At 40.5% G+C, this 25,817-nt stretch overlaps 2 protein-coding genes across 4 annotated transcripts in view; one reads left to right on the forward strand and one right to left on the reverse strand.

The window, feature by feature from the left end:
• The window catches only part of gins1 (GINS complex subunit 1 (Psf1 homolog)), a 39,691-nt gene extending 16,816 nt beyond the window's left edge, over positions 1–22,875 (forward strand). Inside the window, exons 2-7 of the mRNA XM_073051509.1 lie at positions 1,898–1,962; positions 5,968–6,066; positions 6,705–6,795; positions 10,157–10,273; positions 20,452–20,526; positions 22,429–22,875. Of these exons, the coding sequence (XP_072907610.1) occupies positions 1,898–1,962; positions 5,968–6,066; positions 6,705–6,795; positions 10,157–10,273; positions 20,452–20,526; positions 22,429–22,497 (516 nt within the window). The 3' untranslated portion in view covers positions 22,498–22,875. The remainder of the gene's footprint in view (positions 1–1,897; positions 1,963–5,967; positions 6,067–6,704; positions 6,796–10,156; positions 10,274–20,451; positions 20,527–22,428) is intronic.
• A 35-nt stretch (positions 22,876–22,910) lies between these two features.
• Positions 22,911–25,817, reverse strand: part of ninl (ninein-like) — a 126,557-nt gene continuing 123,650 nt past the window's right edge. For all 3 annotated transcript variants that reach the window (XM_073051499.1, XM_073051500.1, XM_073051498.1), the window contains exons 24-25: positions 25,219–25,332; positions 22,911–24,313 (exon numbers count right to left, since the gene is read on the reverse strand). In XM_073051499.1, coding sequence (XP_072907600.1) covers positions 24,125–24,313; positions 25,219–25,332 — 303 coding nt within the window. In that variant the 3' untranslated portion in view covers positions 22,911–24,124. The remainder of the gene's footprint in view (positions 24,314–25,218; positions 25,333–25,817) is intronic.

Here is a 25,817-nt window from a genome sequence, read left to right on the forward strand (position 1 = left end):
ATAGCCCTTATGAGAAATGTAGTTGGCTGTTTTATATTTGAACTCTACAGATGTAGGAATTAGTTAATGCTTAATTGTTATTTCCCCTGGTTTATCTTTGTTTTCTACAAAATTCAATGTTCTGGTGTTTCAAGCATGTCTTTTTTTTTTTAAGAAAAAGATTTTGTTAAATACTTGAAACACACAATCAGGGGTGTATCCAAGATAGTATAGCTTTAATTCCAACTGTTTAGTTTGAGATATCTAAGCTCTGTGTAAAGGAAATGTCGAAAAGTATGTGGGGAGAAAGAAGTGGAAGACGGTACTGAAGGGATTAGGGAAGTGGAGGAGAGAGGCTGGAAGAAAAGTACCAGAATACAAGTCTGGTCAGCTACAGTCTTAGTGCAGTGAGTTCTTTGTATATCTTCACTGTTAAGTACTATGACTGCTAGTTAATATTTATGTGAATATCTGACATTGTAGACAATTTCAAAGTAAATTTATTATCAAAGTACATATATGTCACCATTTACAACCCTGAGATTCATTTTCTTGTGAGTATACACAGTAAATCCAAGAAACAATGAAATCAATGTCAGACTGCACCCAACTGGATGGAAAAACAAATAAGGTACAAAAGACAACCAACTGTGTAAATACAGAAGAATAGATGGATAGATGGACGGACAGTAGATATCGAGAACATGAGATGAAGAGTCCTTGAAAGTGAGTCCATAGGTTTTGGGAACAGTTCAGTGATGGGATGAGTGAAGTTATTCCCTCTGGTTCAAGAGCCTGATGGTTAAATGATAATGACTGTCCTGAACCTCATGGTGTGGGTCCTGAGGCTCCTGTACCACTCCCTGATGGCAGCAGTGAGAAGAGAGCATGGCTTGTCAAAGTTTTAGATATCATGCTGAATCTTTGCAAATGTCTAATGAAATAGAGGCATTGCTGTGCTTTCTTCATTAAAGCACTTACTTGCCGGACCCATGACAGAAATATTAACACCAAGTATTTAAAGTTGCTGACCCTCTCCATCTCTGAGCCCTTGATGACGACTGGTTCATGGAACTCTGATCTCCTCCTGAAGTCAGTGATCAACTCCTTGGCCTTGCTCACATTGACTGAGAGGTTGTTAATTGTGGCACCACTCAGCCAGATTTTCAATCTCCCTCTTAAATGCTGATTCAACACCACCTTTGATTCGGCCTACGCAGAGGTATTGTCAGCAAACGTAAATATGACGTTGGAGTTGTGCTTAGCCATACAGTCATAAGTAGAAAGCAAGTAGAGCAGGGGGCTAAACACACAGCCTTGTGGTGCACCGTGCTGATGGAGGTTGTGGAGATGATGTTGTTGCCAATCCAAACAAGTGAGGAAATCGAGGATCCAGTTGCACAAAGTGGTATTGAGGCCTAGGTCTTGAATCTTATTGATTAGTTTTGAGGGGATGATAGTGTTGAAAGCTGAGCTGTAGTCAATGAAGAGCATCCTGATGAATCATCTTGATGATGAAGAGAATCTTCCTTCCCAGGTGCTCTAGGGTTGAATGAAGAGACAATGAAATGGCATCTGTTGTAGACCTGTCAAGACGGTAGTCAAATCGGAGCGGATCCAAGTCACTTCTCAGGCAGGAGTTGATATGTTTCATCACCAGCCTCTCAAAGCACTTCATCACAGTGGATGTAAGTGCAACTGGACAATAGTCATTGAGGCAGGTGTCTTAGGCTCTGGTATAATTGAAGCCTGCTATGGGTTCCTCAGCATGCCAAAGCAAGAGGTTAAAGGTAGCAGTGAACACTCCAGCCAGTTGATCACAGGTCTTTAGTACTCAGCCAGTTACCCCATGTGGGCCGGATGCTTTCCATGGGTTCATAATATCTGGCTTATTCAAATGATAATCTACTTCTTGCAGGAGGATGGCATCAGAGAAGTCCTTGAAGAGATGAAGGCATTGTACGAACAGAACCAAAGTGATGTGTAAGTTTACTTTGTGCTTCATGTGCTGTCTTGCCTGGTGCAGAGCAGATTAACCTTTCAAGTATGGAGTTTAATCTATAATATTGATTACATAATGGGCTCACAGCAAATTTAGCAGTAGTTTTGTTTTCCCCGTAAACTAAAATCTACAGCAATATTTGCAAGTCCTTAAAATGCCTTCCAATCAGGCAGCATTAGATTAAATAACATGCTGGAAATGCTGTGAAAAGAGAAGCAGAGTTCAGGTCCAAGAATGGCTCTGCTGAATGTTTCCAGCATTGAATCTTTTCCTTAATTTCAAATTTCTGATATCTGCAGATTTGTTTTACTTTCACTTACTATTAAAATAATTTTTTTGGATCCAAAGCAATCCACTCAGCAATTTGAAGTGTGTATAATTATAAGATGGAGATGAGAAATGAAATCCATTATCAATAACCATTTCCACAAATAGCTTGTATATGGTATTAATGAAAGGCCTAGTAGGCTCTCCTTGGTTTTATCTCTCACCAAGAACCATTAACTGATCTGCCATGCACTTACTGAGTTAAGTGGGTCAAGGTTTTAAAAAGTAGCATGCTTTCCAACTGAAGTCCTTATTTTTATTTAAAATTCCATATTTCTATAATTTCCAAGTCCTAAACTTGTCAGTAAACTCTCTTTTGTTCTGGCCTCTTGCTCATTCTTGATAAAATTTGTTGCACTGTCAGCAGCCTTCAGTGGATGAAGCTCTAATCTTTATAATTCCATCTGTATCTCCATACCTCATCACCACTTTTCAACTTTAAACACACCTCTTTGACCAAACTTGGTTACCTTCTTTGATGGCTCCTTGTATAGGTATACATTAGATAACAATTGCCTCTGAAGTATCTTGATGCTTTATTGCTTTTAAAGGTGCTGTAATTAGTTTATATTTATCTGGTCTGATTTTTAATTGCAGTTTACTTCTAAACATGCAGACTTGATTTATGGTGATATATGCTTGAGTTTTAATGATGATCTGCTTTAATTGAGCAATTTTTTCCAGGCAAATTATTCAGGTTAAAAGACAGAAAACAGATGATTCCCATGTTACAGTAGTTCAGGCGATGGGCATTCACCCTTACAGAATTCACAAATCGCTATCATCAAATCTGAGATACAGAATGAACATTTATCCTCACTAAATTTGTGTTTCTTTTACAGTTTGTTTTTCAATTTAATGCTCAGATATTTTGGCTTCATCTTATGGAAAATCATAATACAGACAATTTTCTAGAAATGTGAACCCCTCCTCTAATGTGGGGGGTCAGCTGTTTGTCTACTTACCATCTAGTTTCTCAGTAATAGAACCAGTGAAAAGGTGATGATTCGAAATACAGTTTATTAAGTTCTGTTTTTAATTTATTTCATTTCATTTTCAAGACCATCAGTGTTATTGTCAAAATATGGAGAAGATGCAAGATTTGTCTGTCAAAGCATCAATTCCATTCCTAGAAGCCCCATTTTGAAAAAACGATTTATTCAGCCATTTCTACCTGCGTATTAGTTTCTTGATATAATTTGAGAGAACTTAAATATTTTCTTTAAGTTTTCACTTTGAAATCATGTGAAACTCTGAGTAACTAAATCTATGTATTATGTAAGACTTGCCTTTAAATTAATGCAAACAAGAGAAAATCTGTGGATGCTGAAAATCTAAGCAACACACACAAGTCGGCCTGCCGAGTTCATCCAGCATTTTGTGTGCATTGCTTTAATTAATGCCATTGGTTACAATGGTCAGTTCAGGTGCATTGTTTAATCCATGCAGTATGAAGCCTTAGACACAAGACACCAAGATGTCTATCTGAAGTATAGACTTGATAGACTCTTGGACCTGTGACGTCTGAGAGGCATAATAAAAATCATCAAGAAGCTCATTCTTGAAGCCCTCTATGCCAATGAGTATGCTCTGATGGTTCACACTGAGTTCAACCTTCAGCTAATTGTCAATAAATTTGCAGAAGCCTTCAGTCTCTTTGGAGTTACCGTCAGTCTAAGCAAAGCAGAAGTCCCATTTCAACCTGCCCCTGGATCTGCTGCTACCACCCCCTCTATCACTATTGGCAGAACAGTGGGAGAATTCAAGTATCTCGGCAGTATCGTTTGTAGTGATGGCTCATTAGACAGAAATCAACACCAGGATTTGCAAGGCCAGCCAAAGCCTGGGTCGACTGGGATCATGGTGTTGAACCAGCATTCCTGATCTGCCTATCCGCAAAAATAAAGGTGTATGAATCTGTGGTCCTCAGCAGTCTCCTGTATGGATGTGAAACCTGGCCACTACAAAATGCTAAAGGGGTTTCATATGTGTAGTCTGAGGTCGATCTTTGCCATCCGTTGGCAGGACCAAGTCACAAACCTAGAGGATCTCGTGGGAAAGGGACTACAAGTATTGAGGCCATGATTGTAAAAGCACAGCTTTGGTGGACGGGATGTCATACGCATGAAGGATTCCCAAATCCCCAAGCAGCTACTGTGTGGTGAGCTTTCGCTGAGCAAGAGAAATTGATTCAGGCCCTGTAAGAGGTTCAAAGACTGAGTGAAAGCTAACATTACCCAGAACGTCGACTGTACTCTTTTCCTCAATGTTGCCTGACCTGCTGAGTTCCTGCAGCATTTTGTGTGTGTTGCTCAGATTTCTAGTATCTGCAGATTTTCTCTTGTTTGGATTACACACGCTGGGCTTGTATCAAAACAGCTGGAACTGAGTGCGCAAGACCAGATTGGCCGGCGAGCCTTGGTGTCAACCATTCACAACAATCTAGAGGAGAGACGCCGAGCAGCACTAATCGCTGCCCAACAAAGAAGAAAGCAATAACAGCGATAACTTCCAGATCCAGCATAATTTTCATGTCCTTATTGTGGACATCTGTGTCGCTCACAACCTTGACTCACCTACAAACACACAACAGAACTGTACAAATCTGTCATCATCTGATATGACGGACAAGCCAATAAATATAATAAATGAAGCCTCACCACTGAGGTTAAGTTAAACACTTGGCTTTGTTCCATCTGAGGGAATGAACGGTCGCAACTGGTAAGTGACATTGCCATTTACTGACTGCAGTCAAAGACTGGGCTGAGACAGGAGTGCATTTCACTTCGGCTTTTAACTGTATTGCCAGTGAGAGGGTCTTTTTGGGATAAGTATACCAGTGATGAAAAGATTGTAAATCATGTAGTATTTTAATTTGTTACTGACACATGGACATGACACGCATATCTGGACTGTACATATTTTGGATAACAGCTCAGGAAAAAATTCTGTGAAAATGTATTTTGTTTGTGGATTTTCTGTAATGCTGTTGAATATTTCTAATATGAATCTTCCTATTACAAACATTAAAGGAATAGAAAGGTAATTGTATGAAGTAGATTGGGAGGTGACTTTAAATGCAGCATAAACACTGGTGTACATTAATTAGATTGGTTAATATTTCTGTAAAATTTAATTAACTGTATTGAATGGATCAGTGTCCACAGCCTTAAAATTAATTATATTTTGTCACATTCAGAGTAAATTCTTGATAAATGAGGGATTTTGACTTAATCTAGTCATTGTGCAACTTTGTGCTTGTCAGATTGAAACTGAAATGAATGACAAATCAGCTTGCAGGATAGGTGGAGATAAATGCCTCTGGTGCTAATAATTCCATTATCAGCACTTCAATAGGCTAAGTTGACGGTGTTTGAGGCTCCTACCAGACAGGAACATTTTTAATCAACTAACCAGTGATACTGCTGTGGAGAATTTAGATTTTCCAGCTTGTCATTGAATCATCTTGAATTGCCAGCTGCATCTGCTTGGAGATAAAAATTCTGTGTTGCCCAGAATCCCATTCAAAGTTTCCTTCTGAAGCAAGGTTCTCGCATACTGTTCTGGTATGTAAAATAGTTAATAAGCAAATAGGTAAAGGGTGTCAAAAATAATGATAATCAACTAGAAGTTAATAACATATTTTACTTATTTTTTAGAAATGAGGCTAAATCTGAAGAAAGAACAGACTTAATCCCAACAATCAAGTTTCGTCACTGCTGCTTACTAAGGAATAAGCGCTGCATTTTAGCATACCTGTATGTTGCTGTATGTAAGTTGTACTGGGGATCCTGTGCTTTTAGTTTTGATAGGATATCTAATCTTCAGTTTTCTGTAATATCTATTATCTGAAGGAAATAGGTCTGGCATGCATGCTTTTAGTTTCCAGATACAAAGGCACTATAAAATGTCTTATTTTCTGAATACTTCCCATTTTGCCTTTATTCCTGCTGCATACATTCAAATGTTGATTTAATCCATTTCATTTTGATTAATCAATGTCATAATATTACATTATGTGCAAATGGAATGGGTCCTGTGACTAGGGGATTATTATCTAATTGATTTTAAAATTTCTTGTTTCCTTTTCCTATTCTGTATCATTTTTAAGTAGCTTTTGTTAAATTGGGAGGGCATTCTCTGATGTCTTTTGCTAATGACAGTATTTAATATCTAGATCATAGAAATATGCTGAATATTGATCTTGTAAGAAGAATGTCATGGTATGTTTTTAAGGACTGAACAGCAGTGAGGAGAGTTAAAGGCAAGCCATTACCAGTGCAGATAACGGAGACCATAACAAATAGGATTCTATTGCAAAATTGTGTCTTCTGAAGATAGATTAAAGGAAATGAATTATCTGGGAGAAAATGATCAACAAGTTTATTTTCGGCAGATACGACCGTTTGTTGCGGATTCGATCTTTGAGGTGGGAATATGGAAGTGTTCTGCCATCAGAAATCCGATTCCATTTTGCTCCTGAAGAGGTAAACTGCTTTTGGAGAAACTTAAAGATTATGCAGCCCATCCTTTCCTTCCCCCTTCTTAACATGCCCAAAGTTTATTTAATTGCCTTTTCATAAAACTATAGAAATGAGAGCTCAAGAAGTAGCCAGTTTGATCTGTTTCCTGCTATATATCCTTGGATCCACTTCCTTGTTCTTTTCAAGGGACTTCTTTTTTTAATATATTTCTTCTTTTTACATGATTATGAAAGGCTGGCATCCAAAAAGATTATTGTGGGGTTGAAGTTAGGGTACAGGGAAGGATTAAAAGTTATAGATGAGAATTTTGTATGTGAACCATTGGAAGAATTGAAGTCACCAACAAAGGAGGAGAAAAAAAAGGTGGACAACTGAGACTTTTTGCTAAGATACAGGTGGCAGAAGTTTGGATGCACTTAAGCTTATGGATAGTAGATGATTGAAGAGTATCAGAATAGTCCAATATAATGTGGTTTAGGCTTTGGAGAATATTTCAGCTTTGTACAGAGATGGGAACAAAATGAATATAAAGTAGAATGTCTTTTGTGATGGTAAGGATTTGATGTAAAGTCTTGGGTTAAAGGTCAATAAAGACATCAATTCTTAACTATCTGTTGATGTGATGTTTGTGGTGGGACTGAAGGTGATAGTTTCACTGAAAGGTAGACTGAAGTTTTTATAACTCATTTGGACCTGAATGTTTGTTGACCCTTACCTTGTAAATAATTCCAAATATAGCTTTACCATATCAAATTATATGAAATACAATTTGCTCACCAAAATATGGATCTCCTGTTGTCCGAATAACTGATCTATCTTCCTTGTGATATATTGTCTCCCTGGAGTTCGCACTCATTTGTCTCTTGAATTCTTGCTGCTCTACCTCCATAAACATTTATTGTTATTCTTTTGCCTTAACAGTTCTGCACCATTCTACTCTGATCCATCAGGCCATCCTGTATCCACCCCTCACTGGCTCTGCCCCAACACTACATGTGGTACCACTTTACCACATGCCTCCAATGTTATTCCTTTGCTTTTTTTTGCTGAATCAGACTACTCAACACAGTTATAGCTTGTTCAAGTCACACTGGGCTCAGGCCGCTCCAATTCATGGACGCAGACTATTCTTAATAAGCCCATGTTAAATCTTCTGCCTTATCAAAGAGCACCTCACTAATGACCCCTTATTTGGAAATGATTTCCAATTAGCAGATTATCAGTAGAGGCTTTGCAATGTCCACTTAAGTCCAGAAAGAGTTAAGTCATGGAGAATTTTTCCACCAACTGGTAAAAATGTCTACTCATTCATCATCCTCAGCTTGTTCCAGATCTGCAGACATTCAATATTCACCTTACAGCTGGTGAAATTGAAAAGACATGGAACAAGGTTGTGTCATTGCACGTGTGAAAGTTGGCCTTACCATCTGCAGAAAATGTCTGATGGTGCCAAAAGGGCAGTTCTCCCAGTATGTGACTTAGCATAATTTTACATTCTATCTAGTCTTTGTTTTTTTAAAGCTGCTATGATCTGTCCCTTGCCTCTTTAGGATCTATTTTTAAAAATGGCCTTTCTGACATTGCAAAGTAGCATTTAAAAGCATATAATTAAAGAAAAAATAAATGGGGTAAAATGATAACGGAAACCTTTAACCGGAAAATGAACAGCTGGAAAGGCAAAATTTCATTGGGAAAAGAAATTACAATTTGAAACCCCTTCATGTCCCAAGTTATTTTGGTAGGTATTAGGATGACATACAAGAACAGTGAAGCACCTTGCACTGTTCCTATGGTGCCTAATGGTGAGGGAAATGGCTACGTGTCTTCACACAACAAAGCTGGCCTAGCAATGAGAAGTGGACTGGTTAGTATGGGAGAAAGTTTCCATTGAATCTTCCTAACATTAAAGTGTTAGAATTCCTCCCTTGACTTGCAGCCATCTTATTTTGTTTCTCTGGGCTGGGCCTGCTACAGTGGTGCTCCCTTGGTTATTGATTTAAATAAATCCCCTGTGTTCCACTGGAAACGTTGGATTGTTAATGTATGTGAGTGGTATCTTGGCACAGCTGCTGACTCGCAGCTCCAGTAACCCGTTCATTCCTGAGTGGGCGTGTGAGAGGTAATAGGATTATGGGCCAAAAAATGGGGGAGTGGGACCTCAGCTGCTCATAGGGGCTAGTATATTCTCTCCCAACCCCTGTACCCCTCTTCCCCACCTCTGACACTGTCTGGTTTCTTCCAACATCCCTGTGAAACCTGAGAGTGCATACTATCAGACTTTAACAGGTCCTATCCACTGTTATCAAACTTTTGAATGGACTGTTTAGATGCAAAAAAATGAGCTCTTGATCTCCCTATCTATCTCATTGTGGTCCTTGCATTTTGTTTACCTGTACTGCAGTTTCTCAAACTGTAATTCTATATTCCTCATTCTGTTTTCCTTTTATTGCCTCAGTGTAATTATATGCGGCAAGATCTGTCTCAATGGCATACAAAATGAATGCTTTTCACTATCTCAGTGCATATGATGATAATGAATAAAAAGCAATATATCTCAAAGACCTGCTAGTTGTTAGTTGGCTCGTGTCCTATCATATATTTGAGCAGAGGAACAATTGGAATTGATGGGTATGTGAGGCAATGGGTTAAAGGGAAAATAAATGGGAGAATTCGATTGATGGGAGCTGATAGACCAAAGTGCTTTCTATGTATGTAAAATTACTTTTTTAAATTAGAGCCTGACCATCTGAACCAAACCATTTGCAATCTCCTTCCACAATATGACATCAGCCATCCCTACTATTGACAGCCTTATCTATAATGTTGTTATAATTAGGCTCCACTTTTCTAATGTTCGACTACTGAGCCTTCTACGTATGTGCTATGGAAACCTGCATACTTTGCCAAAACTCTGACCCAAATTCTAATCTGCACCAAATTGTTGCTTGTTGATTGATATTGGTTCCTGGATTGACAGGACACTGAATTTAAATTTTGTCCTTGTTTTGGGATCCTTCCATGTTCCTGAATATAACCCTTGTCCCTTCCCCTTTCCCCTTGAAATTTGTCCTTTTACCCTCCACGCCCTCCCACTCCACCCCTTCTCCCCCTCCCCCTCTCCCCCCCTCTCTTTCCCTCCACCCCTTCCCTACTATTCAAAGAATCAATTAAAACAAGAACTACCTAGATCTTAGGTTCTTTCTCTCTAACAAGCATTACACGTTTTATTTTATAGATATTCACAATGCTAAGGATTTGCATTGTAGAGTGTTTTGCTCTCATTTTCTGCTTGGTGCTGCTATCCCATGAATGATTCTGTTTTAGGGCTACTTTCAAATCGGTTTTGATTTCTTCTTCTCCACAGACAGAGTGGTTCAACCACTACAAAAAATCACTCGCCACTTACATGAGAACCATTGGTGGAGATGAAGGGCTGGACATAACTCAAGATATGAAACCTCCAAAAAGTCTGTTTATCGAGGTAAGTGTTGTAGTCCATAATATAATGTCAGTATGTGAGGGATTATGTAAGGTTGCAGAGAAGTTGGTCCAGTAGGTTACTGGACTCCACTTGAAAGGCAACTATGTTGGACAGCAAGTAGAACTGTCAAATTTTTGATTGCCTCTGAAGTAATGAAAAATACTGATTTTTTTTTTAATTTCTTTTATTCCCACTTGAATGTCACCACAGAAACTACATTCTTTCAGAAGCTACACAAAAATTCCCTCACCTCCAGCCTCCTTAATTTTAACTCTTGCATTTCAAACCTGATAGGCATCTCAGATTTTGCAAATGCTTTAATTAGTTCTGTGCCCCCTCTCAATAGCTATCAGGGACAAGGATGACTTCCACTTAAGTTCCTTAGGTTCATGGGTGGCCAGTTAGAGGGTGCACAGACTCTGCCACAGATGGGATGGGTCGGCAGGTGGCTGGTTTAGAATATTGGTGCAAGATGTGTTTGGTGCCTTACTGGATACTCACCCAAGCCAGGTATTCCCATATTATATTTCTTCTCAGGAAGACTTTTAAGGAAGTATTTTCTTCTGCTGTGACAGATTTGGCATGTTAATATCCCATGTCCAGAGCTCATTGGGTGTTATCATATCCTTGGTGCTATGCGTGTGGGCTTAGGAGAAGGTGCTGATGTTGGAATTTGAGGATATTTCTGTCAGTGGCACTTCTGTGTTTTGAGATGCCTTGTACAATCAAGTTCATCACTGAAGCACGTGGGATGGTAGAGATGTTACTGCGCTGTAGTCTTGGGTTGGTGCTGGGTTTGATGTCTTGGTTTTCACTCACTTTTCCACAGTAAGCCAAAGGTTGTGATAGTGTCTTGGAAGCAAGAATGAATTTATTCATTTGTTTCCTTATCCTTGCATTCTACTCTATCGGCCGCTTCATTCAATAGATGATCCTTTGTGATTTCCACCATCTTCACTAAGTGAACCATCTTCCCAGTAGTGCAGCAGTTAGTACAATCATTTTACAGAGCCAGCAATCAAGAATCAAGGTTCAATTCCTACCTTTGTCTGTAAGGAGTTTGTATCTTCTCCCCTCACCACGTGGGTTCTCTTTGGGTTCTTCTCACATTTCAGAGACGTATGGTTAGGGTTAGTAAGTCGCGGGCATGCTATGTTGGGTCCAGAAGCATGGTAACAGGGTTCCCTAGAACTATCCTCACTGATTTGATGCAAACTATGCTTTTCGCTGTATTTTTCAATGTACATGACAAAACTGATCTTTAACCAGAACACCTTCCCCCTCCCATATCAGCAATCCAAAGAGACTTCCCAACTCTGAAGGCTACTCTTAAGTCTTTGCCACACGCCATCTTATTCCATTCTCCTTTTACGTTCTCCATCCAGGAACACAAACAATTCCAGGTGAAGCAGAGGTTCACCTGTACTTCCAGCAAAGCCCACTGCAGTCAATGTTCACAACATCTGTACATTGGAACATACATGCAGATTGGGTAGTCGCTTTGTGGAGCACCTGCATTCAGTCTGCAGGGTCTGTGTAATTTTCAACAAGAAATAAATTTAAAAATCAGCACCTCATTTTCTTTCTGGATACCTTGCATCTGTTGGTATTGGAACTGGCCAGTCCTCCCATCTGTAATATTTGTTTAGTTTTTTTTCCTTTACATTTAAAAAAACATTGATCAGCTGAGTAATTTCCACAGCTCTGCACTTTGCAACTCACTCATACACAGTGCATGAAAGGCCTTCCATGCCACCATACCTGCATTAGTCACAATGCCATTCTAAATGAGTCCATATCCCTCTCTTGCCTGCCTGTTCACACGTCTGTCTAATTGCCCTTTAAACATCATTATTTTATCTGTCCTACAACCTCCCTGGCTGTGCGTTCCAGGCACCTACCACCATCACTGTTTTCAAAATAAACTGCTTTGCACAATCCTTCACCTTACTGTCTCTCACCTTAAGCTATATCCTCTAGGATCCAACATATAATTCTCCATAACTTCCACCACCTCCAAGGGGATCCCACTACCAAGCACATCTTTCCCTCCCCCCCTTTTCCGCAGGGATCACTCCCTACGCAACTCCCTTGTCCATTCATTCCCCCCCCCCCCCATCCCTTCCCACTGATCTCCCTCCTGGTACTTATCCTTGCAAGCGGGACAGGTGCTACACCTGCCCTTACAATTCCTCCCTCACCACCTTTCAGGGCCCCAGACAGTCCTTCCAGGTGAGGCGACACTTTACCTGTGAGTCGGTTGGTGTGGTATGCTGTGTCCGGTGCTCCCGGTGTGGCCTTTTATATCCCGTCGGGTGAGACCCGACGCAGACTGGGAGACCGTTTCGCTGAACACCTACGCTCTGTCCGCCAGAGAAAGCAGGATCTCCCAGTGGCCACACATTTTAATTCCACGTCCCATTCCCATTCTGATATGTCTATCCATGGCCTCCTCTACTGTCAAGGAGAAGCCACACTCAGGTTGGAGGAACAACACCTTTATATACCGGCTGGGTAGCCTCCAACCTGATGGCATGAACATTGACTTCTCTAACTTCTGTTAATGCCACTCCTCCCCTTCTAACCCAGTGCATGAAGTGTCAGAAATAAGGCGGATGAGCTTGAAGCTCAGGTGCGAATGGGTAACTATGATGTTGTTGGGATAACGGAGACATGGCTGCAGGGAGATCAGACCTGGGAAATGAATGTACAAGGGTATACGTGCTATCGTAGGGACAGAAATGTGGGCAGAGGGGGTGAGGTGGCCCTGTTGGTGAGGAATGAGATTCAGTCCTTTGCAAGGGAGGATATAGGATCAGGAGAAGTAGAGTTTGTGTGGATAGAACTGAGGAACAGTAAGGGCAAAAAGACCCTAATGGGTGTTGTCTACAGGCCACCAAACAGTAGCATGGATATTGGGTGCAAGTTGAATAGGGAGTTAACATTGGCATGTAGCAAAGGTAATGTCACAGTAGTTATGGGGGATTTCAACATGCAGGTGAACCGGGAGAATCAGGTTGGTGCTGGACCCCAGGATAGGGAGTTTGTAGAGTGCCTACGGGATGCATTCTTGGAACAGCTTGTACAAGAGCCGACCAGGGACAAGACTATTCTGGATTTAGTGTTGTGTAATGAACAGGATTTGATAAGCAATCTTGAAGTAAAGGAGCCATTAGGAGGTAGTGACCATAATATGTTAAGTTTTTATCTGCAATTTGAGAAGGATAAGGGCAGATCGGAGGTGTCAGTGTTGCAGTTGAACAAAGGAGACTATGGAACCATGAGGGAGGAGCTGGCCAAAGTTGACTGGATGGATAGCCTAGCAGAAAAGACAGTGGAACAGCAATGGCAGGTATTCTTGGGAATAATGCACAAGGTGCAAAATCAGTTCATCCCCCGGAGAAGGAAGGATTCAAAGGGGGGAAAGGGGCCACAGTGGTTGACAAAGGAAGTCAGAGATTGCATAGCATTAAAAAAAAGGAAATATGACAGAGCTAAGGTGAGTGGGAGGACAGATGATTGGGAAATTTTTAAGGAACAACAGAACTTAACTAAAAAGGCAATACGGGGAGAAAAAATGAGGTACGAACGCAAGCTAGCCAGGAATATAAAGGAGGATAGCAAAAGCTTTTTTAGGTATGTGAAGAGAAAGAAGATAGTTAAGAACAATGTTGGGCCCTTGAAGAATGAATTGGGTGAAATTGTTATGGGAAACAGAGAAATGGCAGAAGAATTTAATAAGTACTTTAGATCTGTCTTCACTAAGGAAGACACAAGCAATCTCCCAGATGTATGGATGGGCCAAGGACATAAGGTAACAGAGGAAATGAAACAGATTGACATTAGGAAGGAAACGATGATGAGTAGACTGATGGGACTGAAGGCTGACAAATCCCCAGGTCCAGATGGTCTGCATCCTAGGGTACTAAAGGAGGTGGCCCTGGAAATTGTGGATACATTGGTAATCATCTTCCAATGTTCCTTAGATTCAGGATCAGTTCCTGAGGATTGGAGAATGGCTAATGTTATCCCACTTTTTAAGAAAGGAGGGAGGGAGAAAACAGAGAACTATCATCCTGTCAGCCTAATATCAGTAGTGGGGAAGATGCTAGAGTCCATTATTAAAGATGAAATAGTGGCATATCTAGATAGCAGTGATAGGATCGGGCCGAGCCAGCATGGATTTACCAAGGGCAAATCATGCTTGACTAATCTATTGGAGTTTTTTGAGGATGTAACTAGGAAGTTAGACAAGGGAGATCCAGTGGATGTAGTGTACCTCGATTTTCAGAAGGCATTTGATAAGGTCCTACATAGGAGATTGGTGGGTAAAATCAGAGCTCATGGCATTGGGGGGAAGATATTGACATGGATAGAAAACTGGTTGGCAGATAGAAAGCAAAGGGTAATGGTGAATGGGTGTTTCTTGGAATGGCAGGTGGTGACTAGTGGGGTGCCACAGGGCTCGGTATTGGGACCACAGCTGTTTACAATTTACATCAACGATTTAGATGAAGGCATTGAGAATAACATCAGCAAGTTTGCTGATGATACTAAGCTGGGTGGTAGTGTGACATGTGATGAGGATGTTAGGAGAATTCAGGGTGACTTGGATAGGCTGAGTGAGTGGGCAGATACTTGGCAGATGACGTTTAATGTGAATAAGTGTGAGGTTATCCACTTTGGGAGTAAGAACAGGAAGGCAGATTATTATCTGAATGGTGTAGAGTTAGGTAAGGGAGAAATACAAAGAGATCTCAGAGTCCTTGTTCATCAGTCACTGAAGGTGAATGAGCAAGTGCAGCAGGCAGTGAAGAAGGCTAATGGAATGTTGGCCATTATTACAAAGGGAATTGAGTACAAGAGCAAAGAAATCCTTTTGCATTTGTACAGGGCCCTGGTGAGACCACACCTGGAGTATTGTGTACAGTTTTGGTCTCCAGGGTTAAGGAAGGACATCCTGGCTGTAGAGGAAGTGCAGTGTAGATTCACGAGGTTAATTCCTGGGATGTCCGGACTGCCTTACGCAGAGAGGTTCGAGAGACTGGGCTTGTACACGCTGGAATTAAGGAGATTGAGAGGGGATCTGATTGCAACATATAAGATTATTAAGGGATTGGACAAGATAGAGGCAGGAAATATGTTCCAGATACTGGGAGAGTCCAGTACCAGAGGGCATGGTTTGAGAATAAGGGGTAGGTCATTTAGGACAGAGTTAAGGAAAAACTTCTTCTCCCAGAGAGTTGTGGGTGTCTGGAATGCACTGCCTCGGAAGGCAATGGAGGCCAATTTTCTGGATGCTTTCAAGAAGGAGTTAGATAGGTATCTTATGGATAGGGGAATCAAGGGATATGGGGACAAGGCAGGAACAGGGTATTGATAGTAGATGATCAGCCATGATCTCAGAATGGCGGTGCAGGCTCGAAGGGCCGAATGGTCTACTTCTGCACCTATTGTCTATCCCTGATGTATTTAGTTTTTTTTCATCCTCCCTTTTTTTCTTTCTGTCTCTGCCCATCACTCTGCCTGTTCTCCATCTCCCTCTGGTGCTTCTGTATCCCTTTTACCAATCACCTTTCTGGCTCTCAGTTTCACCCCACCCCCTCCGGTCTTCTATCATTTCGCATTTCCCCCTCCCCCTTCTATTTTCAAATCTCTTACTATCTTTCAGTTAGTCCTGACGAAGGGTCTCGGCCTGAAACATTGACTGTGCTTCTCCAGATAGATGCTGCGTTCCACCAGCATTTTGTGTGTGGTTCTCTAGTATTTGACATTTTCATCCTGGTGCAAAAAGCTTCTGACACTCCAGAGCACACTATCCAAGTTTGTCCAAGCTCTCCTTGTAGCTAATACATTCCAATTCAGATGACATCCTGGTAAACCTCTTCTGCATCCTCTCCAAAGCTTCCACATCCTTACTATAGTGTGGTGACCAGAACTGCACACAGTACTCCCAAATGTTGCATAACCTTAGCTTTATACTATTCTAAAATGACTTCCTGACTTCTATATTCAGTGCTTTGACTGATGAAGGCAAGTAAGCTGTACACCTTCTTTAGCATCTATCTGTGTTTCCACTTTCAGATAGATACAGTCTTGCACCCTAAGATCCCTCTGTATATTGATCTTCCTTAGGGTCCTGCCATAAACTATGCTTTCCTTTTGCATTTGACCTCTCAAAATACATCATCTCACACTTGTCACATCTGTCATTTCTCTGCTGAAATTTCCAACTGATTTACTGTATATCCTGCTTTTTCAATCAGCAGCCTTATTCACTATCCATAACCTCACTAATTTTCATGTCACCTGCAAAGTATTAATTAGGCCATTTACATTTTCAGATGTTCCAGGACATGACACTCGTGGAACACCCCTGGTCACAGACCTCCATTCGAGGGGGAGAAATGTCCCTCCACTATTACTCTGCTTTCTATGACCAAGCCAGTTTTTTGTATCCAACTTACCAGCTCACTGTAAATTCTATGTGACTTAATTTTCTGGGCAGCCTACCAGGAGGGACTATATCAAATGCTGTAGCGACATCCACTGTTCCACACTCATGAATTATCTTTGACACTGCCCCAAAAAACTCAGTAGGATTTGTGGGGCAGGACCTGCCCTGCATAAGGCTATGCTGACATTCTCTAAAAACTCGCACAGAATGCTGGTGGAACTTAGCAGGCCAGACAGCATCTATGGAAAATTGTAAACAGTCGACATTTCGGGCTGAGACCCTTCATCAGAACATCAACTGTTTACTGTTTTCCATAGATGCTGCCTGGCCTGCAGGAGTTCCTCCAGCATTTTGTGTGTGTTCTTGGATTTCCAGCATCTGCAGATTTTCTCATCTTCTCTAATCACTCAGTGCTTTTCCAGATGTGAGTAAGTACTGTCCTTAAGAATTTTCAGTAATTTCTCTGATGCTGATGTGAGTTTCACCAGCCTACAATTTTCTGGTTTACCCTGTTGCCCTTCTTAAAAGAACATTGGCTAGTCTCCAGAATTCTGGGACCTTGGTTGTGGCTAAAGAGGATACAAAGACCATGTCAAGGCGCAGGCAGTCTTCTCCCTTGCCTCTCATTTTCATAGGATAGGTTCCATCAGGCCCCGGGGACTTTGCCACCTTAATGCTTCTCAATACACTCAACACTTTCTTAATACTGACATGCCTTTGAATACCAGGACACCCCTCCCAATCTTATCTTCATCTATGTCTATCTGCCTAACTATTTATTGTTCTTTCTCTCTCTGGTTTCTTCAACCTGCAAAAAGTGATTTCCATTCAACTTCTTACACCTATGGTGATTTCAAATATCTTGACCCATCCACTTCACTCCCACCCTCTCGGAAACTTAAAACTAAGTTTTATCTTTCCTATTTCTGCTAAGGATATTCAAACAGAAACCTAACTCTTTTCCATAGATGCCACAACCTGTGTATCTTGCTGTAAATGTGCATTAAATCTGTGGACTTCCTTGTCTTGGATTAACATGTTCCTCTACTGAGACCATCTGGGTATATAGTCCGGTGTGTGTCTATTTCGGTGTGCTAAGCATTAAGTGCCCACTATGGGTGTCTGTCACAGTAATACGATATTTTGTTATCATTTAACTCTCAATACATATGGGATAAATTATTCAGACAACTTTAGTAAACAAGGACCAGGAATACATGCAGATCAGTGCAACAATATAACCATATAACCATATAACAATCACAGCACGGAAACAGGCCATTCCGGCCCTCCTAGTCCGTGCCGAACTCTAAATCTCACCTAGTCCCACCTACCCGCACTCAGCCCATAACCCTCCACTCCTTTCCTATCCATATACCTATCCAATTTTACCTTAAATGACACAACTGATCTGGCCTCTACTACTTCTACAGGAAGCTCATTCCACACAGCTATCACTCTCTGAGTAAAGAAATACCCCCTCGTGTTACCCTTAAACTTTTGCCCCCTAACTCTCAAATCATGTCCTCTCGTTTGAATCTCCCCTACTCTCAATGGAAACAGCCTATTCACGTCAACTCTATCTATCCCTCTCAACATTTTAAATACCTCGATCAAATCCCCCCTCAACCTTCTACGCTCCAATGAATAGAGACCTAACTTGTTCAACCTTTCTCTGTAACTTAAGTGCTGAAACCCTGGTAACATCCTAGTAAATCGTCTCTGCACTCTCTCTAATTTATTGATATCTTTCCTATAATTCGGTGACCAGAACTGTACACAATATTCCAAATTTGGCCTTACCAATGCCTTGTACAATTTTAACATTACATCCCAACTTCTGTACTCAATGCTCTGATTTATAAAGGCCAGCGTTCCAAAAGCCTTCTTCACCACCCTATCTACATGAGACTCCACCTTCAGGGAACTATGCACTGTTATTCCTAGATCTCTCTGTTCCACTGCATTCCTCAATGCCCTACCATTTACCCTGTATGTTCTATTTGGATTATTCCTGCCAAAATGTAGAACCTCACACTTCTCAGCATTAAACTCCATCTGCCAACGTTCAGCCCATTCTTCTAACCGGCATAAATCTCCCTGCAAGCTTTGAAAACCCACCTCATTATCCACAACACCTCCTACCTTAGTATCATCAGCATACTTACTAATCCAATTTACCACCCCATCATCCAGATCATTTATGTATATTACAAACAACATTGGGCCCAAAACAGATCCCTGAGGCACCCCGCTAGTCACCGGCCTCCATCCCGATAAACAATTATCCACCACTACTCTCTGGCATCTCCCATCTAGCCACTGTTGAATCCATTTTATTACTCCAGCACTAATACCTAACGACTGAACCTTCTTAACTAACCTTCCATGTGGAACTTTGTCAAAGGCCTTGCTGAAGTCCATATAGACTACATCCACTGCCTTACCCTCGTCAACATTCCTCGTAACTACTTCAAAAAATTCAATAAGGTTTGTCAAACATGACCTTCCACGCACAAATCCATGCTGGCTACTCCTAATCAGATCCTGTCTATCCAGATAATTATAAATACTATCTCTAAGAATACTTTCCATTAATTTACCCACCACTGATGTCAAACTGACAGGTCTATAATTGCCAGGCTTACTTCTAGAACCCTTTTTAAACAATGGAACCACATGAGCAATACGCCAATCCTCCGGCACAATCCCTGTTTCTAATGACATCTGAAAGATCTCCGTCAGAGCTCCTGCTATCTCTACACAAACTTCCCTCAAGGTCCTGGGGAATATCCGGTCAGGACCCGGAGATTTATCCACTTTTAAATTTCTTAAAAGCGCCAGTACTTCCACCTCTTTAATTGTCATAGGTTCCATAACTTCCTTACTTGTTTCCCACACCTTACACCATTCGATATCCTTCTCCTTAGTGAATACCGAAGAGAAGAAATCGTTCAAAATCTCTCCCATCTCCCTCGGCTCCACACATAGCTGACCACCCTGATTCTCTAAGGGACCAATTTTATCCCTCACTATCCTCTTGCTTTTAATATAACTGTAGAAGCCTTTCGGATTTACTTCCACCTTATTTGCCAAACCAAACTCGTAACTTCTTTTAGCTTTTCTAATCTCTTTCTTAAGTTTCCTTTTACATTCTTTATATTCCTCGAGCAATTCCTTTACTCCATGCTGCCTATATCTATTGTAGACATCCCTCTTTTTTCGAACCAAGTTTCTAATATCCCTTGAAAACCATGGCGCTTTCAAACCTTTAATCTTTCCTTTCAACCGAACAGGAACATAAAGATTCTGTACCCTCATAATTTCACCCTTAAATGACCTCCATTTCTCTATTACATCCTTCCCATAAAACAACTTGACCCATTCCACTCTCTCTAAATCCCTGCCCATTACCTCTTGATTTTGCTGCTTGCCATCTAACCTCTTCTGAGTTTGACCTTCAGAAATGTTTCTCCAGCTCTCCAGGCATCCTTTGCTTTCTGCTGCTTGGCCCCTGGGCTTCAAAACTACCTCCCAAAATCTCTGCCTCTTTTTCCTTTTAGGAGCTTTTTCATGGTTTGTCAATTGTTATACCCCATTTCTTTTGGTAAGGCTTGATAAATTTTGTTTGGTAATGTCTACTGTGAAATGTTTGATTTTTTAAAAAATAACACCTTAGTTCTATAAAGTTCCTTTTAATGTTTTAAAAATTGTCCTCTAGGTGCGGTGTTTGAAAGATTACGGTGAATTTGAGATAGATGATGGTACGACAGTCCTCCTGAAAAAAAACAGCCAAGTAAGAATTGAGATACCTATCTGCAAACCTTTCTATTCAATTTCTTGTTCCTTTTTCCCCAAATCTGTATTCATAGTAAAAGGTCTGTGTTAAAATGTTGAATGTAAATGCTAGGAATTGTGTAAGAATGTGTTCAATGGACACATGCATTCAAGCAAAATGTAAGAGCATGGATACTCTGTATGAGCAGGCAAGACCACCAGCATATCAATGAAAACATCTCTTTTCCAGCACTGTGCATACATTTTAAATATTGGCTGGTTTAGTTAGAATGAGGTTTTTCCTCTACACAGCCACTAGATTAAGTTCTGTTCATCACTTTGCAGGAAAGGTGCAATTATGGTGGGGTTTGAATTAGATAAAAAGGATCTGCTTTCCTTATCAGCTGGAGCAGATACTTAAAGTAATTAGGAGGAGGATGTGTGGGGGGGGAGGGGGGATGTGAAATTGTTTTTTTTGCACCTAGCAAGCAATGGGAATCTGGATCTCAGTAGCTGGGAGTGCAGTGAAAACAAATACTCATCGTATTTAAAGACCTGAGATTTGCTCTGGAGCCATCAGTAATTGATGAAAGTTGCCTGGACTCTGATTTCATTGAATTATGGGAAAATGTAATTGACAGGAGTAGGGTCTTCGACCCTTTGTGTCCCTACCAGTCAAAGGAGCCACCTGCCAAATCCCACCTTTCAGTACAAAGTCTGATTTTACAGATTACGGCTCCATGTACGTGCCCCAGTTCTTTTTGGGTTCTGCTTCTCTGTAGTCTCAGCTTCTGAGTCCCAAATTGCTACCATCCTTGGGGTGGAAAAAGGTTTTTGGCCGATTAGATTTTGACCAGATGGTTAGGAAAATAGATCTCTACCAAAATGTCCAGTGTAGTCACATCCTACTTGCAATATGGTGAGCAGAACTTGCTCTAGTCTTCAAGCTGTGGTCTAATTAATGTTACATATACCAGCAAAATCTCTAATCCAACCAGTAGTTTGCCCTCCTTATCCTATCATTAAGAATCCACATTTACTGTACCCCACATAAAATGTTGTACATTCCCAAATACTTGCTTCATATCTCTCCTGACTGAATATTATTTCCGATTTTCCTTCCCATCTGACTTCCTGCCTTCTAATGCTTTTTTGTCATGTGCTCACTTTGTCACAACCTTTTCATTTTGCTGATGTGTACTACACAAGTACTGAATACTGAGTCCTGTGGAAGTCACATTGGTAAGAAATCAGTCACAATATGCCTCAAAGTTACCCTTTGTTTCCTGCCACCAGTCAAATTTTACCTCTCTCCCTTGGATTAGATGGGTTTTTATTTTATTTCACCAGCCTGCCTTATGGCACCTTATTAAAAACCTTGTGTCTTTCCACCTGCAGTGAGGCAAACAGTGAGCTACTTTAGCTGTAGTCAAAGCTTGTTGCTTATCCATGAAGCCCTGATACAAAGATCCCCTGGCACTCTGCTGCTGTCAAATTTGACTGTGGATTTGGAAACATGAGTCATTTATTGCTGCTGTCTACTGCAGTATAGTTCCTCATTCTATCACCACTTTACATAACTAGTTTCATTAGAATGAACCTTTGCTTATTCCAGAAACATTAGAATTTAACTATTGAAGGTATATCAATGCCTTCCATTGTGTTTCTTGGTGATCTGGTTACATGCCTGTACTAATCTCTACCAAGTGTGATTTAAGAGAACAAAGATTATCTTTCTCTCGCACTGTATCCTGAATCCAAAGCTTTTACTTTCCCCCCCCCCCCCACAAACAGGAAAATCAGGGGTGCAGCTCTTACATGGCTATACTATACATTTTCTTTACTCACTTTCCTACCTTCATTTTCTTTCGGATTATATACTAGAAAATAAAATCTTACAATATCTTTTGCTTTCTTTCAGCATTTTATGCCCAGGTGGAAGTGTGAACAGTTAATTCGGCATGGAATTCTGGAACATGTGTTATCCTGAGAATAGCAACTCAATGTTACAGCCAGTAGCTCACTCTTGTTTTGGCATGTATTACCTGCATCTTATTAAAATATTCAACTGCGAGTAAAACCCTTTAATTTGACAGCTAATAAATTAGTCACTAGTTATTAAGCTAAGTTAAAAATACCACTATTTCCAAGAAGGTTGTACTTGCACAGAAGCCTAAAAATTGGCTAAAACCTTTCTTCCCTCTCACAGCACATCCTTGCAAGGAAAGTATGTGCAGGAGGGGGAGGAATTCTCTTAATTTTATGTATCACTAATTACAGAGGGTGAGGGTTGGACCACAAACATCAGAACTGTGTAATTTCAGTGCTTGCTAATGTTCAGCTGAAAAATGAGAATGTGGTCTAATCCTATATCTGGAAGAATCTGTATACCCAAAGAATAAATTTGTAGCTTTAAATAAACATTTTAATTCAAATCATTTTAAATAGTGTACATTGACATTCTTTAATGTTTATAAAGTTTCTTTAAAATGTATGAAAGTCAAATAAAGCATTTCTGTACAAAAGGATCAGCATTTACAAATTATTTTCAGAAACTTAAACATACATTTTACAAAACTACACTTTACAATAATAGAAGTAATTAACTTCTGTCACATTAGTTTCAATATTAAAATAGCAGCAGAGTCAAGCTTGCACCCAGTCTTGAGGTACTGCTCAACATAAAAGACTATCAGTTTCAAATGTTAAGGAAAACTCTGAATCGTGTCACTTCAGCTGCCTGTACAGGAAATAAGGCTGGCAATTTCTCTCCCAACATCCTGGCATTTTCTAGCTCTTTAAAACAATAGGCCATTCTTTGCAAGTTTTCAGTTTGAACAGGAATGCTGGAGAACTGAGGACCAGGAGATGGGAGGTAGAGTTGCAGTCGCTGTGGAAGCTGCTGAGTCATCCCTGAGAGGGAGATGTGGCTGGGTGCAATCCAAGAAATGGAAGAGATGCATTGGAGATAATCCTAGAGCATTTGAGGGCAGGTGGAAACGGGTGACAAAGGTGATGAAAGTGGCAAGTTCCACATAAGTGGAAGAAATAACACTGATGTTGTCAATGTAATCAAGAAAGCTGGAGAGAGGTGCCAGAATTTCATGGAACAAGAATTGTCAAAAGAAGCCACTGAAAAGACTGCAAATACCCATAGCCAGACTGTTCATCTATAGAAGTGGGAGGAATCAAAAGTAGTTATTGAGGGCAAGGGTGAGTCTTGCCAGGCAGATGGATATTTGGTAGCAGGGAAGTGGTTGGGTCATGACTACAGCCACTAATTGTTTAGCAGTCATGTTCAGCTGTCACTGCCAGCAGAGACATTCTCTTAATAAGTCTGCTGGTAGAAGGAAAGCTTTTTTCTTCCTTCTTCTATTCCCTGTATTAATCTTTTTTTTTTTGGTTTCTCTTTGAGTATCTGCAAGGTGGACAGGGAAGAGCAAACAGTTTTTAATAAACTTGCGCTCGTGAGTATTGCAAGTTCTCCGAGGATGTACCAACAGTTTTTGAGTTACTTTGATTCTAATCCACCATGCGGAACCACATCAGGTCGAATCTCTAAAGTGCTGAAGGTGTCATTTTTTTGAAAAATGCCTTTGGAGTGGCAACATTCAGAGTTAGGAGAGGGAGGCTAGAGCAATTTTCCTCAGCAGACTGTTCAAAGCTCCAATTTTTTCATCCAGCAACTGGGTCTTCCTTTCGGCACTCTTCTGTCGCTGCTCTGTAATCTGCAGTGCTTTCATCAATTGTGCATTCTCCACATACAGGTCCTTCAGTAACAGGTCAGACTTGGTGTTCTTGGCAAACTGTAGGCAAAAAGTAAACCCATTATTTTTTATTCTTTTGCATAGAGAAGCTCATTTGGCCATAGAGCCTCTCAAGCTGCTTGACACTAAGCCATAACATTTGGAGCAGGAAACAAAAAAGGATTACGAATAAACTCCTCTCGAGCTTCCAGCCGAGTGCAGGTATTGATTTTAACCGATGTTTCGATTACAAACTCTGCTATCTTAATCAGGGATGATGTTGTGATGAAGATGGCAGAGTTTGTCATTGAAATGTTGGTTAAAATCTATTCCTATACCCAGCTGGAAGCCTGAGAAGAGTTAATTCATAATATAAGCCAGGAAAGTATTAGATCCTTTTTAGAGAGAATGCTGGCTAGAAATTTGGGATTTACAAGCAGTCGCCAGTGATGGAATAACTAAAATCTGTAAGTGGTAGAAAAAATGTAGCTTATAGAGTTGGATGTTAGATATGAGAAGAGATGATATCAGGTAACCATTTTAAAATCAAGAATGAGCAATTTAATAGTGAAGCATAGCAGGATTCTGATGTAGATCTGCAATCCCTAATAAATGGTTCAACTGTCTCATCAACAATCCACAAACCAGCCATGTTAGTGGAACTTGCTGCATAAGTATACTCACAATACTCAATTAAATACCTAAAATAGTTTTAAATTTAGAGTAGATAAACTTTATTTCCCAAGACCTCACAATCAGTTAAAAATTACACCGATGGAAGCATTTTTACAGGTGAACAAGTTAATGCTATTCTCTGAAATAGATCTGTAATAACAATTCACTTCATCTATGAATGCAAACATACACCATCTTAAGTAATTTTCTGTCACATTTTAAACAATCACAAACTCATGAATGCCAAGTTATCAATTGTTGTGAAATTTGTAGCTGCCCCAATCACTCACCTGTTCCTTAAGCTGTTTCATTTTCTCTTGAAGTGTCATTCGTACATTTTTTAGTTTCTTTTCCACCTCTTCCATCCTTCCTTCCATTCGCTTCAGCAGTCTCTCATATTCCTCCTGAAGTAGAATGTAATTTTATTTATATTCTGATAATAAGGAGACCAAGCATCAGTTAACACAAAGTACACTGTAGATGCTGTGGTCAAATCAACACGTACAAAAGCTGGATGAACTCAGCAGGTCAGGCAGCATCCGTTGAAATGAGGAGTCAACGTTTTGGGCCAAGACCCTTCATCAGGACATCAAGCATCAGTTAGTTCCAATAGCTGGAAACTGATACACAAAAGGCAGTTGGACACACTGACTTTAAGTAGTTCATATGAACCATTGTCTCTGCTGGATTTTTAGAAGTGCTAATCAATTAGTGTTCTTTGCTGCAACTTTACATTAACAGATTGGTAAAGGCAGAACTAAGCAAGTCCTTTGCAAGGGGGGACATAGGGTCAGGAGAAGTAGAGTCTGTGTGGATAAAACTGAGGAACAGTAAGGGCAAAAGGACCCAAATGGGTGTTGTCTACAGGCCACCAAACAGTAGCATGGAT

Source organism: Hemitrygon akajei, chromosome 7, assembly GCF_048418815.1.
Source record: "Hemitrygon akajei chromosome 7, sHemAka1.3, whole genome shotgun sequence".
NCBI classification, from domain to species: domain Eukaryota; kingdom Metazoa; phylum Chordata; class Chondrichthyes; order Myliobatiformes; family Dasyatidae; genus Hemitrygon; species Hemitrygon akajei.